Consider the following 15,059-nt stretch of genomic DNA (forward strand, 5'->3'; position numbering starts at 1 on the left):
AAAGAAGGCAACTGGTAAGAATTGGGTTGGTTTGTTTGAAGACAGCAACACAAACTGCGAAACATCCTAATTACAGTTTCCAACAGAAGTTTATTAAAAGACGGAAGGCACCCTAGGAGAGTTGTTCTGAACCCTGTTGTATGAGTTATTTACTGATAGGTAAACAGAGAACCCTCCCTTTTATGACATAAATAGACATCCATTTCTTTTTGGCAAGAATACTTTATGAAATTTAGCACAATAAACAGGCATTTCAAAACTTGATTAACAAGAGATTTTAAATTATTATATAAGGTAAACCTTCCAAAAGGAAAGGATGGAAAAATCTACCACTTGACACTTGCAAAAGCCATTAAAAGTACCATAATTCACAGTAGAGGTTCATGCACAGAGCAATAGAAGAATCTGAGCAAGCAAATTCCAGGTACAAATTTAAAGTCAAGCACCTTGATCAATCCAGAATTAGATTAAACACCGCATTAAAAATATGCTGTCAGACTGTATCAAAAGCAGAAAGCGTGCTTGGACAGTGTTTTACTATTTCACTGTTAGACCAAGTCCAAATTCTAATGAAAATTTCTATGGGCTTTGCACAGAAACCTAAAGGGGTTTTGGGCTATTTGCAAGAATAGTGACTATGCTTTTTATATTTGACTTTATGGCTACACCATAAGCATTCCCAAGCGTTCCTGTCTTCTGAACAGAGAGGCTGGTGCCTCTGAAAACGGGATAATAATTTGCCTAGCACCGTGACAAAAAAGTAATCAATACACTGCAGATTTTATTTTGTAAGTCAGGTGATTTACCAGCTTCAGTCATAAAAACCTGATGACCCCATTTTTCTATGAAACAACATCTTGCTCTGTTACAAAACAAATAATGGAACATTCACTATTTGATTGAAATACTGAAGTTATATTTATCAGGAGAGGAATGGAAGGAGTGGGTCAATCAATTAAACAGTATAAAACCTACAACAAAATTACTTTTTTTTCTTTTTCAATCTCTTTTCATCTTTTAATTACATGGCTCCATTTAAATAAATAAATAAATTAAATAAATCCAAACCAGAATTATTTTTTAAAAATAAATGTCTGGATAGAGTCATAGCAATATTATTCTGTAGAACGTTCAGATATTTCAGGTTTCATCTTCAACTAATGCATGCAACTTAAATTATCAGGTGTCAAAAAATTTACTAGCATCTTTCTCGAAAGCAGAACTTGCTCTTCTGAAAGGGCTGGAGGGTTAGTCAGCTCTAATCTGAGGTCACTAATGACAATAGAAAAAGTCATCCCACTTACTGACATTTCAAAGAGCATTAAACCAAACTTGTAAGAATGGCATCTACGTGTCCATAGGAATAAACAAAGAGTACATACTGCATTTTCTGGAGATAGCAGCAAGGTACAGAATATTACTTATCATGTTTTGCTTTTTTTTTTCAAAAAATGGTGGCAAAATAACATAATATTTATCCTAAAATAATTAGGCAAAACCAAATGAGTTCATTTAATGTTCAAGACATTTAAATCAAAGAGGAACGACTGTGTCTCTATTTTAATCTCATTTCCTCTACCCAGGATATCACATTCAGCACTATGCTTTATTCTTTCTGGTTCATGTTTTGACCACTTGTTTGTTTATTTAAACAGAGCAGTCACAATATGATTGCAGAATTCCCCTTTCAAATTCTTTATTTGATTCTGTTCAGGAAGTTTATCAAATATCAGGTTCTGAAGAAATCAGATTTTCTGAAAACAGAGTGAAAGAGTGAATACATTTCAGAGTTATATGAGGTCAGTGAACATTCTTGTGCTCACAAATTCCTTTTCCATCCTCTGTTTGTTCATTTTTAACCCCTGAAGTATAACGCATGAATTATCCTATTGCATACATCAACCACTTGAGAGTTTGTTTTACTAAAACTGTCATTGCTGTGGCTTTCCTTTAGGCTGCCAAGGAAAGTTTAACAAAAAGACTGATTAGTTCCTTTAAGTTCTCCCAGACAAACAGACTACAAAGGAAGTTTACAGTACCCAGGGCCATTCATGCAAAAACAAGGCAGAGGCTCTTTACAGTAACAACACACATCAGAGCACTTGAAGGTGCTCAGTCAAGAGGAAAAACTGATGATGATTCAGCAGTCTGTCAAACAGAGAGCAGAAATGTTCACGCTTGAGAATCTTTAGTTAATGACATAATTGTTAGAACGCTTCTTAAGAAAACTCTGCTTAAAGAAACCCTTTTTTCTTTTTTTTCATAATTTTTAGTAATAATTAATGAAAAACATTACTTTTTTTTCCTTAATAAAAGCTTAGATAACACAGACTCAGATATTGGTTACGTAAATATGCACTTATGTATTCCTCTAAGAAACTGCCTTCAAAACACAGCAGACACACAGCAGATATCCAAATCAAGTCTGGCCTTTCGAGCAGTACACTAACCACTGGGAGCATGCTGCAGCCAAGGGCTACAGCCCCAGCCTCATCCCACTGCACAGGTGTCTGGGTCCAGGTACCAGAATTAAGAACAGAAATTGTCTTTCTTTTGTCTTTAAAAACCTCAAAGGCACCTTGGAAGAGTGTTTTTAACAAATTGCATCCTCCCACCACCCCACAGCAGAAGGCTGTGGTGACAACAGATAAGGGAAATAAAGGTAAAAGAAAAAATGGGAAATGGGCAAAAGGATTCTGAGATAGACTGAGAAGTGTGGGGGAGGAAACAATGCTATCAGATTTCAAGATTGGCAGGGATATTGGAAGCCTGAATTAAATGTTGGCAAATTAGCTCCTGGCGTTAGTAGTTCTGCTGTCTTCATTCTAGGACTTTACCTCAGTTTCTCTCAAAAATATTAGCACAGCATTAAGGCATGTTAAAATGAAAGTAAAAATAAAACAAACTAGATAAAAATGCATAACATTTTTCTATGCACCATCTTGTTCTAGGTAAAATCCAGTTACAGCACTTGGTCACTGCTTGGATTAGACTGAACCGGGAGAATCAGTGGAATTATTGCAGGTCTGACGCAATCATTTCAGCTCCAATTTCAACAGCCCCTGAAACTGTAGCTAGTTAGCTATTTAATGTACTTTAAAAGTCAGAATCATCTCTGATTTGAATTGAACTTATAAATACACCTCCTTTTTGCAAATACAGGGAACATAATGAGAAAGAACTCAGAATCTGGAAAGCAGAGAGTCATCATACTTACTCTTTACCAGATTCTCTTCATTCACTGCCTCTTCCACCAACGCTCAGTATCACCTTTCATAACTGCACCTCTGCTTGTATTTCATCCCATACTCTCCCTATGCCCCTGCTACTTCTGGAGCAGACCTAATCTTTGTATAGTAGCAATTCAGATGTTCCAAACCCTTATTTATAAGATATTTATGAAGACTGAAAAGAAATTATCTCTTTTAGTACAAAGATACTAATTAAACTGAGTTTCTTTATTTCATATGGACCTGTTATGAGAAAATCTTAATTTGCCAAGCAAGCAGCAAAAAATGACAAATCACATTTAGTATATAGAATACTAGAATTTTCACCCATCTGGGTTTATATAGGATTGCCAGGATAAAATCCAAACATTTCTCTGTAAAGTTGCAAAGGCACGTTATGTATGATCAAGGCCTACTTTCTTTCCCCCGGTACACCAAGGTTTATTATGAGAAAAAGAGTAATGTCCTACTCATCATATCCTCCCCTCCCCCCCCCCCCCCCCCAGTTTCTCACTGCTTTTCCCTTTCATATTCCCCTACATATCCCCTGTAATCTATTATGTTATAAACTGTTTTTATTTAATTTTTCTTGTATCACTTTATCAGACTGGAGGGAAGTCAGGAAAGCAGACTCAAACAGAGACTGCATTAAACCAAACCTGTCTTCAACTTTTCTGCTTTTAACTCCTTACCAAACTCATTTTCCCTTCTGTCCTGATCGTACAAGGTGATATACTGCTGGGAGCACCTTCTACTTTCTCTCCCATGTGAAGTAATGATAACTATATATTATATATGCACTTACCCACACACATACATATACATAAAATCATATATATAGCTCTATTATATGTAATAATATTTACATCCTTTCTGTCTTACAACTGAGGTTGGTCTCTAGTGAGTTCTTAAACTTCATGGAGGTAGACATCCTAATAATAATCATCACCATGTTCTGGTAGATCTTACTTTGTTGCACGTTACTTCACGTAACAAAATGAAAATCCTCTATAAACTATTTGAAAGATTGATTCCTGTTCAGCTGAATCAATCCCCTGTACGACGATAAATTGTAAATTCTCTTCTACCCTTCAAGCATTAATTCTGATTCATCAATTTTTATTAGTACAGTTGTGTAAAGCTCTCCTGCTTGCAACAAAAATCACCTCACTTTTCTGTAAGAGCATTTCTATCATGAATGAATCTGCAGAAAATTGCAAATAAGGTGCATACCAGCAAAAAAAAAAAAAAAAACCACAAAAAAACCCCAAATCTAAATGCTATTATATACTATAAAGGGAAAATTGCCACTTTAAAAAGGAATAAGGAATACTGCTAGCAGTCTTCAAGGTCTTCCTTTAACAAATTATAAGTGCCTCCATAATTAAGCCCAGAAAGATGAATTTTACTTTCTATCTCTGATTTATGTCTTACATGAAACACAGATATTTCTAAGTTCAGAATACTGCAACTTACTTGTCCTTTCACAAACAAAAACTTCTGCCAGAGTAGGAAAGAGCCTAGAAAGAAAGGAAGCTCTCCTAATCTGCTTAGCCGAAAATAAACTGGCAAAATGACATTTACAGACCTTGTCAATGACAAATCATTTTCAGGCCAGGGCAGGATGCATTGTTTTAAAGTATGCACTAAATTACACCTACTTGTTGTCGAATTTCTTCTTCCATCTTAACCGGGGATCCCAACTCTGCAACTTGTTTGACACCTTCACTAGCATATCCTCCATACTCCCAAAGGATGTAGTTTTTCGAGTGAGAACTACCAATGATAGCAGACCAGTGGTTGGTGCGTCCTATTGGGGAGGGAAGGGAATAAAATAAAATTAATAATCCAAACAACTTCAAAGCACAATCCCTAATTTGTTACCAAAGTGCAAGTTTTGAAGTGCCCAGTCTTCACCAGCACCAAGTTTTTGCATGCTGCCAGCTCCCACTACATCAATACACCATATCTTTAGAGCAATAAGAACAAGAAAATGAAATACAGAATGTCATGGGTTCAGCAGTAGCAGTCATTTTTTCTCCTTCTTGGTAGCTGGTGCAGTGCTGTGCTTTTGACTTTCGGACTGGGAGCAGTTGCTGGTGGCACGTACGTTTTGAGTTACTGCTCAAATGTTTGGTTTTGTACAAGGCCTTTTCTGAGCTCATGCTCTGCCAGGGAGGAGGGGAGGCTGGGAGGAGGGAGAGATAGAGCACCTGGCCTGGACTAGTCAGGGAGGTATTCCATACCACAGCACGTCCTGCTCGGGGAGGTAACTGGAAGTTGGCCGGGGGGGGGGGGGGGTTAGATCTCTTCCGGGTTGGGTTTGTTTCGGCGGGTGGTATCGTATTCTCTCTCCTTGTTTATTTCCTCTATTATTGATTTATTAGTGGTAGCAGTAGTGATTTGTGTTACACCTTAATTGCTGGATTGGTTTTAATCTCAATCCATGGGAGTTATATTCCTCCGGTTCTCCTCCCCATCCCTCCGGGAGTGGGGAGGTGGGAGGAAAGAGGGGTGTGTGGTACTGCGGGAGACTGAGGTGGGGTTTTAAACCATGACAAGAAATACAGCATAAAGTGTCAGTAATTATTGGATATAACAACACAGACATCAGTGGTGAGAAAGTCTGTATTCCAACTAACAAAGCAGCCTACCAAACATTTTTTTCTCCACCAAAGACTTCAATTCAGGAAGTTTAAGTAATTTGAACTTTCCATGTAAAATATTTTGAGAGATAGAACTTGCAAGGGAAGACTTCAGTGGTCACTCAAAGGTTAACAGCAAGTTGTTTCGATTAGTAGAGGTGCTCATTAATTTAGGAAGAGAGCAAAGAAGTGAACTTTGGTGCATCTATATTCACTGAGTTTGCTTGTTCAAATTTCTCAGTGTAAGAGTTGTAAAGCTAGGCAAAGGATTCCTGGTTTGTTTCTTGTTTTGCTGAACAGAAAAAGAATAAATTGTCAAGATTTAAAGAGAAAAATCTTATAGAAGTCTGATTGAATTGAAAAGAGAGTCAAGCAGAAATAAGGAGTCACACAAGTCCCACAGTGCTGGAAATAAAATTGAACTCACTTAAGTGTCAAATAACTCTGCAAAGATACTGGGAAAAAGAATGCTTAAAGGAAAAGGATGAGAAAATTAACTGCTCATATAAGCAGACAGTCTGGTAACAATGCAAAGACTGTAGGAGATGAATGAGACAGAATGATGGAGTGAGATAACATTTAACATTTTTCTTTGCAATGCAAAATGTAGAGAGTAGCAGCAAAACCAGCTGAAAACTAGAATAAATGAATGAAAAATGAATAATGAAGTAAATAAGAGGAATGCAAATTTAAGAAGCGAAAGGTGGGACAATGAAATTGAAAAAGACAGTGTAGAGAATTGAATAGATAAAGGTCCGATTCAGGAACCTAACCACAGAAAATAGATTAGAAATAAAAAATGAAAACCAACAGTAAGGGAAAAAAGAAAGCTAAAAAAGCATAGCAAGCAGAATAGATAGATAAGGGAGATGGCCTAGCAACACAGAAGAGCCTCTATTATTTTCTTAATGCTAAATTTGTACCAAAGCACACTTACTGAGCTCTGATGTTTTTACAGGCTTGATGTTTCCATAATCAATTAAAGCTAAGCTGTACTTGAGCCCCATATAGAGGGCAAAAACCAAAATCATACTAAAAACAACTAAACCTTCACTCCCCCACAGGTAACAGCTTAGGAGTCAACAGTGTCAAAAGATGGTTTCTTAATCTAAGACCTAGTAGTTCCTTAAATATACACTGGCACCTTGTCAAAACAGAGAGAGATACTGTCATTCAGGTTCAGTGATGGGACCACCAGTTTTGCCCATTCTTTCTTCCTAGCACACAGTTCTTATGATCTCACAAGTCATAGACAGCAGCTTTCCCTGAAAGAGTGATATTTGAGCTTACTGAAAGGGGGGAAGGCTCCACACAATCCTTGCAAAATTAAAATGCAGCACTACAGAGAGGGACCAGAGTGCCTTTAAGTCTTCAGTAAAATGATAATGAATTGTTCCATGTGCTCCAAACCTTCTCTCCCTATCTTGAACAGGAGAAGAAAATTTGAACTTTTTTTGCAATCAGAGCCCAGTCTCTTCCACCAAACACCTCTCCCTGAAGTTACTGGCTCTGCAGAGCAAAATTGTTTCAAGAGTTAGCTTTTGAACCCTTTCTACAGCTGTGGTATATCTCTCTCCATTCAGTTGGCGCACTCAGAACAAAATTGTGTTGCAGCAGTTTCATTTTAAGCAATGTTTCATAGATACATCTGATAACACTGAAAAAGTCTTTTAAATTTAATGGAACAGAGGTATTTTAATTGCAATAGTATAATAAATGTGAAATCATTGAGGAACCTCAGAATAGTTTCCCAGAATTAAAGGGGTTGTGCTGTATCTTGCAGGAATATTTCTGTGTAATAGCAAAAGAAAATACTTCATTTGGCAAAAGCAGTTCTTTGGAGAAAAGCTAAGCAATGGAGTACCTATTATTCGGGGATTTTTAAAGCAAATCAGAAGATAAATAAAAGGTGCAAAGCATAATGATCTGCTTTCTATTTCACCCATACTGATATATAGAGAGCAGAAATTCTTATGTGATGCGTTGGCAAATAATTAGTGATTTACCACAGTCCATCATGAATAATATTTCAAATGTTTAGCTTGTGGAGTAATTACATGAAAATAAAGAATAATGTCAATGACTAGTTTTCATTATTAACATCCTTAGATCTGGATGAGATCTTTTTCATGACTTTCAGAAATTTCAACATAAAATCCTATCAGCTGTTCTTACTGGGCTTAAACCTGTTAGTATTACAGACTTTTAACTTGGCCTTTTTTTTAACATTAATATTATTCACTACTTTCTCAGTGGGGAGAGACAGTCTACAGGGTCCAATATTGTGGCAAACTGTCACAACTTGCTTACTTTCATTCATGCACCCGTACTCTTTATGTGCTTACTGACTTAGTTTTAAAAGAAAAGGCCATTTAACCCAATATTACATCATTAAGTCATAGTAATTTCATAGTTTTCAATCATTTTCTCATACACTATTTCTAGCCACCAGCTGAATCTATGCAAATACTGCAGATAATGCTGCACTCAGCAGATATACAAATAATGCAGAGACCTAAAAGGGCATTCCTGCAATTATTGGTTTTGCTTATTCATCTCCCACATATTATGCTGACAAATAAGATTTGAACAATGCTGCATTCGACTTAAAATTATGAGACTCAACATAAGCAATACTTCTTAAGCTGTTAAGACCCTGAGATGACTAACACAAAAACTGTATTTGAATTATAATTGACATATGAAGTCTATGTAATAAGTATCAGCCACAGACAACAGAACAAACTTTGAAGACCAGTAAAATGAGACTCATGTTCTCAGATTGTTTCCTAACCCTTATTACCACAGATTGTGGAGTCAGTAATGAAGGAACAAATGCATACTACACATTTTTGTAACTTTAGCTCTTTACAGTTACTTGGGTTACTGCAACAAGAATACTGATCCTGTAGTTCAGAAAATTAAAAAAAAAACAGACAGGCAAAGCTCAGATTCTGTATTTTATCTCTCTATTAAACCAATAAAGGCAAAGAAAATATTATTAAGGTTTATACATCTAATTAGTGTCCTTGGGAAGCAAGATTCAGGGCTCACCAAAACTAACTAATATCTTTCTAAAAGACTTTGAAAGGAAAACATACTGGCTAGAGTGGGATGGTTGTAGTATCAAAATGTCAGTGTGCTGTCCATTCATGATGGCCTTTTCCTCAAAATCTTATTTCCTAACTGTAGATTATAAGCCAAAAAAGTAACTTTTCCACCACAAATAAATCTTAAAATTGTGATCTCATACATACCTCCATTCAAAATATCAGACAAATCAATAGAATTTAACAGATAGCATTCACAGAAAGATCCACAGATTTTTTAATACTGAATGTTTTATATTTATATATTCCATATATGTCATAATTTGCACTGCTCAGCGGTAAATAAGTAATGTGTCATACAACAGGCTTCAACCATCTTCACAGTCCCTATATGGTACAACAATAGCAAAAGAATAATACTCACGTGGAAAATCTTTGGGATGTGTCTTTTCTGACCAGTTTCCATAAAAAGTTAGCCTGTATTTGGCTGTTCCACAGGCACAACAATCTAAAATTGGTTTGTCAGTTACACCTTCTGAGGCTGAGTCTGAAAAAGCAGCAACATACCCATTGAAAATTGACTGCAATGTTGACATAATAAATGCTACAGGAAATAAATGTGATTCCAACACATCATCTTTTTCTTTTGTTTTTAAATTGGGCTACACTAGCTTAAACTTGAACCCTGAAATACCTGGATCTTATAAATAAGTGGATGTAATAATTGAAATCTACATTTTTTAATAAGAAAGCATCACTAGTCCAGTCATCCTAGATTTGAAACAGATTTGTTTCTAGTTCTTATTTGATATGGAAAAATCCTCAGTTGCTCAAAACACATTAGGATTTAATTTTATGGATGGCCAAAGCACATAAATAACACAAATTTATTTCCAAAGCAATAACCAACTGCAATTCCTAGGTTTAGGAAAGGATGGAATAGCCCAGGATCCAATAAACGAAGTGCCCTGGAAACAAATGGGCTTCATAGGAAGACCAGACAAAAAGTTGCAAGTATCACACTTAGGGGCAGACAACGAAAACTGTAGGAGGAGCAGTATATGTGATAAGGAAGAACATAATTTAACAGAAGATCCCAAATTAGAACCTGGACTGCTCAAGGTCTAAAAATTTTAGTTGGAAATAATGAGTTAAGAGAAATATGTAGAACACAACAAGGAGATCAGAAAGATGTTTTACTTTACCCTACCTTGTTCACAAATTTTTTTGGTGAGAGAACCCTCATCTTGAAAATAAATTATGCGCTTCTGCACAATACTGGCCCTATAAGGAGAGAGAGAAAAAAGAAAGAAAGAAAGAAAAAAAAAGCTTTAAATACATTTATTCCTTAAAGGAAGGAGAAAATGCATGATAAAATAGCAAAAGGACAGAACTGGACTGCTAAGACCTAGACGTATTTCCATCTTCTGACAATACATATACATACAGGACTACAGATAGGATATTTTTAATTCAAACTGCATTTGAATTTCATCACATTTTCAGAACCTTGGAATGTTATTACCTTCGAAGAAGTGATCACAATCATAGGCTGAGGCTCTCTGCTCTTGAAATACATGACAGTCAACTGAATATGCAATATTTCCATCAAATTTTATATGGAAATACTAAGACTGTATTCAATTTCAGAAACAATAGTACAGCTAAAGCAAGCAGCTCTTTGTAGAAAATTACACGGCATTGTGAAGGGACAAGTGCTTTTGATATATGACAGCAATTCAGCACAAATATCACGTAACACAGAAAAAGAGGCAGCATAAGCTAAGGTATTTACAAGCAATTCAAAGGTTCCAGAAGACAAGCCACTTTCAAGTAATTAAACACAGAATAATTTATAGTTCAAACAAAATGTGAGTCTGTGAGCCTCAGTGGGGGGAGGGGAAGGAGGCTGAACCTGAAAACGATCTAGGGAAATCCATGCAGGTTTATTTTTCATAGCTGGAATGGTACAGATGAAATTTGGCTGATTTTTAGCCTCCCACCTAAGAGAACATAAACTGAATTATGCATCAAAGATCTTCAAGTCAGCAAAGCACTGAACCCAAGTTCTCCTTAATGATTATGATCATGTAACCACCATATGGTAAATATCAAAACCAATAATCAATTGGAAAATAGGTTCAAATGGCTCAGGTGACCCCTTCCAGAACTAAGCAAACTTAACTGGCTTCTTTGACTACTTTTTAACTATAAAAATTTAATTTGCATATAAACTTCTATCTTCTTTCTATAAGAAAACAGAATTTTGTTAAAGTCAAAGACATTCTTTGGACAGATTTTTCTGAGAACCTTCTTCAGGAGCTGGCATTCTGTGCTTATCAGTGAGGGAGCACATTCTTCCAGCAACATGTTGTACCAGCACTCCTTTTTAAAACTCTACATGGCAAGGGCCAGATTCTTGTCTTAGCTTAACTTTACAGTCAAATATTTATCTTGTGATAACTTGAATTACCCCTCACTCATTCTAGCTGAAGTGAGAAAAAAAAATGTCATGTGGGGTGTCACATGGCCTTGCCACTACCCTGCTGCTCTCACAGCTGATGTCCAGTGACCCAACGTGTGCCATCCCCCACCTTCACAGGGAGGGCTCTCCCCTCGACCAGCTCCCAGCCATAGGGAGAGCCCCCGGCTGCAGGAGCTCTGCCCTCAGGAGCAGCAGCTCAGAATGGCTGCCCCAGGGGCTCCTTCACACCCTGGGCCAGTCTCACCTGTGAGCAGCTATGGTCACATATCCTATGAGCTCAGGGCCCGCTTCCTGCCCCTGCACTGCCAGCACCACTGGATGGACAGGACAAGAGCTGCACATGGGGGAGTTTTCCCTGGAGCCTGTCTCAAGGGAAGATGTGGTGGGATTTGGCCAAGGCTTTGGTTGGGGTTTTAGCTGGGGCACATGCACCTGCCACCCCTACCAACAAATACAGAGGATGATGAGCATGGCCAGACCAGAGCTACATCCAGCCCAGAGTCTATACCCAACAAAATCCTTTCCAGGATTTTAGAAAACTCACTGGGAACTTGGGAATTGTCCCACTCCATAAAGTTACCAAAATTAAGATGCAATATTACTGTGCTTTCTTTGACAAGGTACAAAGCTAGAGTAGGAGCAGATGGAATCCTTTGTTTCACATTGTAAAGCACCTGGGAGAATACATGGGTTTTGTAAACCTCTGAAAGTTAGATCAAACCTGAAAGGGTGCACAAACTACAGCTCGCTCCCATCCATGGTAGTGCTGGCAACTCCTAGAGGAAGATATAGCAAACGACAACACAGGCCACCAACCAACACTGTGAAAAAAATGTGAAACAGGGAAGAGCAAGACTGATGTTTGCAAAAAGCAAAGACACGATCTGCCAGTATTTGGTGAAGGGCAACTCCTAGGTCTCATCTTTACAAGGCAGTGTTTACACTAGGGATAAATATGAGCCTGTAGCAAATAATAGAAAGTAAATTAAACCTATCTGTCTTTCATATTAACATGAGAACTATCATGGAGCAAGTTAAAGTGCCAGACAAGACCGACCAAGTACATGAGAAGCAGAATGAAAGCTTTCTGAGAAATCTTTCAAGTTTCCAGCAGGAAACAAGGAGAAAAATAAACCAAACAAAAACACCAAAAGAACTGCTGGCAAGAATATGAGCCCAATGGCCAGCCTGTGGCACACTACTTTAGTTTTTCCAGTCTTGGCATTGAAAATCAAAGACAGCTTTAAAGACTTTCTGTGTGCTACACTGCAATTGAAAACCAATACTTGCATACAGACTCAGTGAAGCACTATTTTTTATACACCATCAATCAGCTTTTGTAAGTACTGTAAGTATACAACTGGAAAATCATGTATGACGATTAATAAAATGCAAAGGAAGAGCAATGTATATGCATTGTCACAACTCACACATTATGAAGATGCTTTAATTTCTCATACAGCAGCCAGTTACCAGCAGCCATCTTCCAGGACTGACAGTAGGGGCAAGAGCATCTTCATTAATGTCCTGGATGAGGGGGTAGAGTGCAACCGAGAAGTTTGCAAAGGACACTGAGGGAGCAGTTGACATGCTGGAGGGTAAGGCTACTACTCAGGCCAATTCCCGACAGATTTCAGAAGTGGATTGGCATGACCCCCCATGCAGTTACAACAGTACAATATGGGCACCTGCTAGCCAGAGAGCAGCTTTACAGAAAACACCCTGGGGGTTCTGGTGGACAAGCTGACCATGACTCAGCAGAATGCCATAGCTACCAGGTCAGGAGCCACCAGCCTCCTGGGGAGGGGTGGGGGAGTGTCAGCAAAAGCCTAGTAACCTGGTAGAGGAATGGGGTTTCTTCCCCTCTATTTGATAATTGTCAGGCCACATTTGGAATATTACATCCAGTTGTGGGCTGCCCAGTTAGACACTATATTACTAGAGAAGCTCCAGTGAAAGGGCATTAAGATTATTAGAGGAATGAAGCCCATGATATTTGAGGAGAGGCTGAGAGAAGAAAATGCAACAGATGGATCTTACTGCTTGTTGTCTTCAACTACCTATAGGAAAGATACAGAAGAGGTAGAGCCAGATGCTTCTCAGAAGTGCATGGTGGGAGGATGCAAGGCAACAAACAAGTGTGGACAAAAAAATGTCATGCAGATACAAGGAAAATCTTTCCTACCACAAGGACAGTCAAAGTGATCAAACACTGAAACAGGCTGCCTAGACATTCAAGACCCCTGGAGACATTCAAAACTTGATCAGATGCCTTAGCAACCCACTCAAGATACTTGATGTAACAACATCTGCTTCAAGCAGGCGGGTGGATTAAACAACTTCCAGAAGTCCATTCCAACCTACAGCATTCTATGATCCTCTGCTTTAAACATAATTTTAAAGAACAGGTTTGCCAAAGCTTACTCAAACAAAAGAACCAAACAAAACACCACTTAAGAAAATCCAAACAAACAGGAAATCAGCTGCTTGATAAAGGAGCTCCCAAATCTGCAGATAACGTATTATGAGTATTTAATCTGAGAGGCGGTTATTTTAGAAATAAAACATAGAAATACTGTTTGAAGCTGAAAGTGTACTTATATTATTTTTTTTTGCTGCAGTTGGCCTGTCAATGTGAAATGTCATGGGAACAGTTCCTTTTCTAACAACAAAAGCTTCATAGCTTTCTGAGTCATTGTCTCTTCAGTTGTGTTTGAAATTATAGACAGAGACAATAACCTAAATAGGAGTTTTGTGACTGATTCTAAGTGGAAGAATATTGTTATGTTAGATACCTGCACAAATAGCACTACACAATTTTACAAATGCTCAGACAGAAACCATATTAAATATTTTATAATATTATTTGTTTTAATAATCAGCTTCTAGATTGAAGACAAACCCAAGCATCTCATCAGTGTATTTGCCTAGATTTTATTACTACCTTTTGTTCCCTTTTTTTTTTTGACATAATTCTTTTTCCTCTATAAAAGTTCTGATATGAACTAAAGATTGTTTCTTTGGTTTTGAGCCTTAAGAAACCCACTTAACAATGGAAAGGCTAACTTTGGCAGAGAGCTAAGAAAGAGTTAAAGACTTGACACAGATACACATCAGCTTAGTCTGCTTGAATCCTTACCACCACCTCCAACATCCAGCGTTGTCTGAACTTTATGAGAAGAGGAGAGGAGATCCATTTGCTTTCCCCTATATATTAACATACTGAAGTGGACATTCAAATGAAATTTTTCTCTCTTTGACTGTCAGCTTGCAGGAATAAAAAAGAAAAAGGAAACAAATATGACTCCAAAAATCTGTTTCCCGTTTTCTTCAAAGTGACACTTCTGGATTTATGTTTAAGCCTTTCCATCACCAAACTAAGGAGCAAAACTGATTGTTACAGGCACTTGTGCACCAAGCAGTACCTGGGTTTATTTATTAAAACTAACTCCCCAAAGTGTTAGTTATTTGTTTTGCAGTTTTCTCAGCAAAATCAAGGAATATCTAGTAGATTCTGCAACATTTGTTTCTGTAATACTACCTCAGAGTGCTGTTGGTTGGATACAAGCAGGTCAGAATCTCTGTCCTGTCTCAGTTTGGTCAGACCATATCTGAGCATGAGGGGAGGGAGACCTGCTCTGAAGGACTT

At 37.6% G+C, this 15,059-nt stretch overlaps 1 protein-coding gene across 2 annotated transcripts in view; it reads right to left on the reverse strand.

The window, feature by feature from the left end:
- SPON1 (spondin 1) overlaps window positions 1-15,059 on the reverse strand; it is a 198,945-nt gene that overhangs the window by 126,156 nt on the left and 57,730 nt on the right. For both annotated transcript variants that reach the window (XM_034065554.1, XM_005150611.4), the window contains exons 4-6: window positions 10,136-10,209; window positions 9,350-9,472; window positions 4,892-5,040 (exon numbers count right to left, since the gene is read on the reverse strand). In XM_034065554.1, the coding sequence (XP_033921445.1) occupies window positions 4,892-5,040; window positions 9,350-9,472; window positions 10,136-10,209 (346 nt within the window). The remainder of the gene's footprint in view (window positions 1-4,891; window positions 5,041-9,349; window positions 9,473-10,135; window positions 10,210-15,059) is intronic.

This window comes from Melopsittacus undulatus, chromosome 8 (assembly GCF_012275295.1).
Source record: "Melopsittacus undulatus isolate bMelUnd1 chromosome 8, bMelUnd1.mat.Z, whole genome shotgun sequence".
Lineage (NCBI taxonomy): Eukaryota > Metazoa > Chordata > Aves > Psittaciformes > Psittaculidae > Melopsittacus > Melopsittacus undulatus.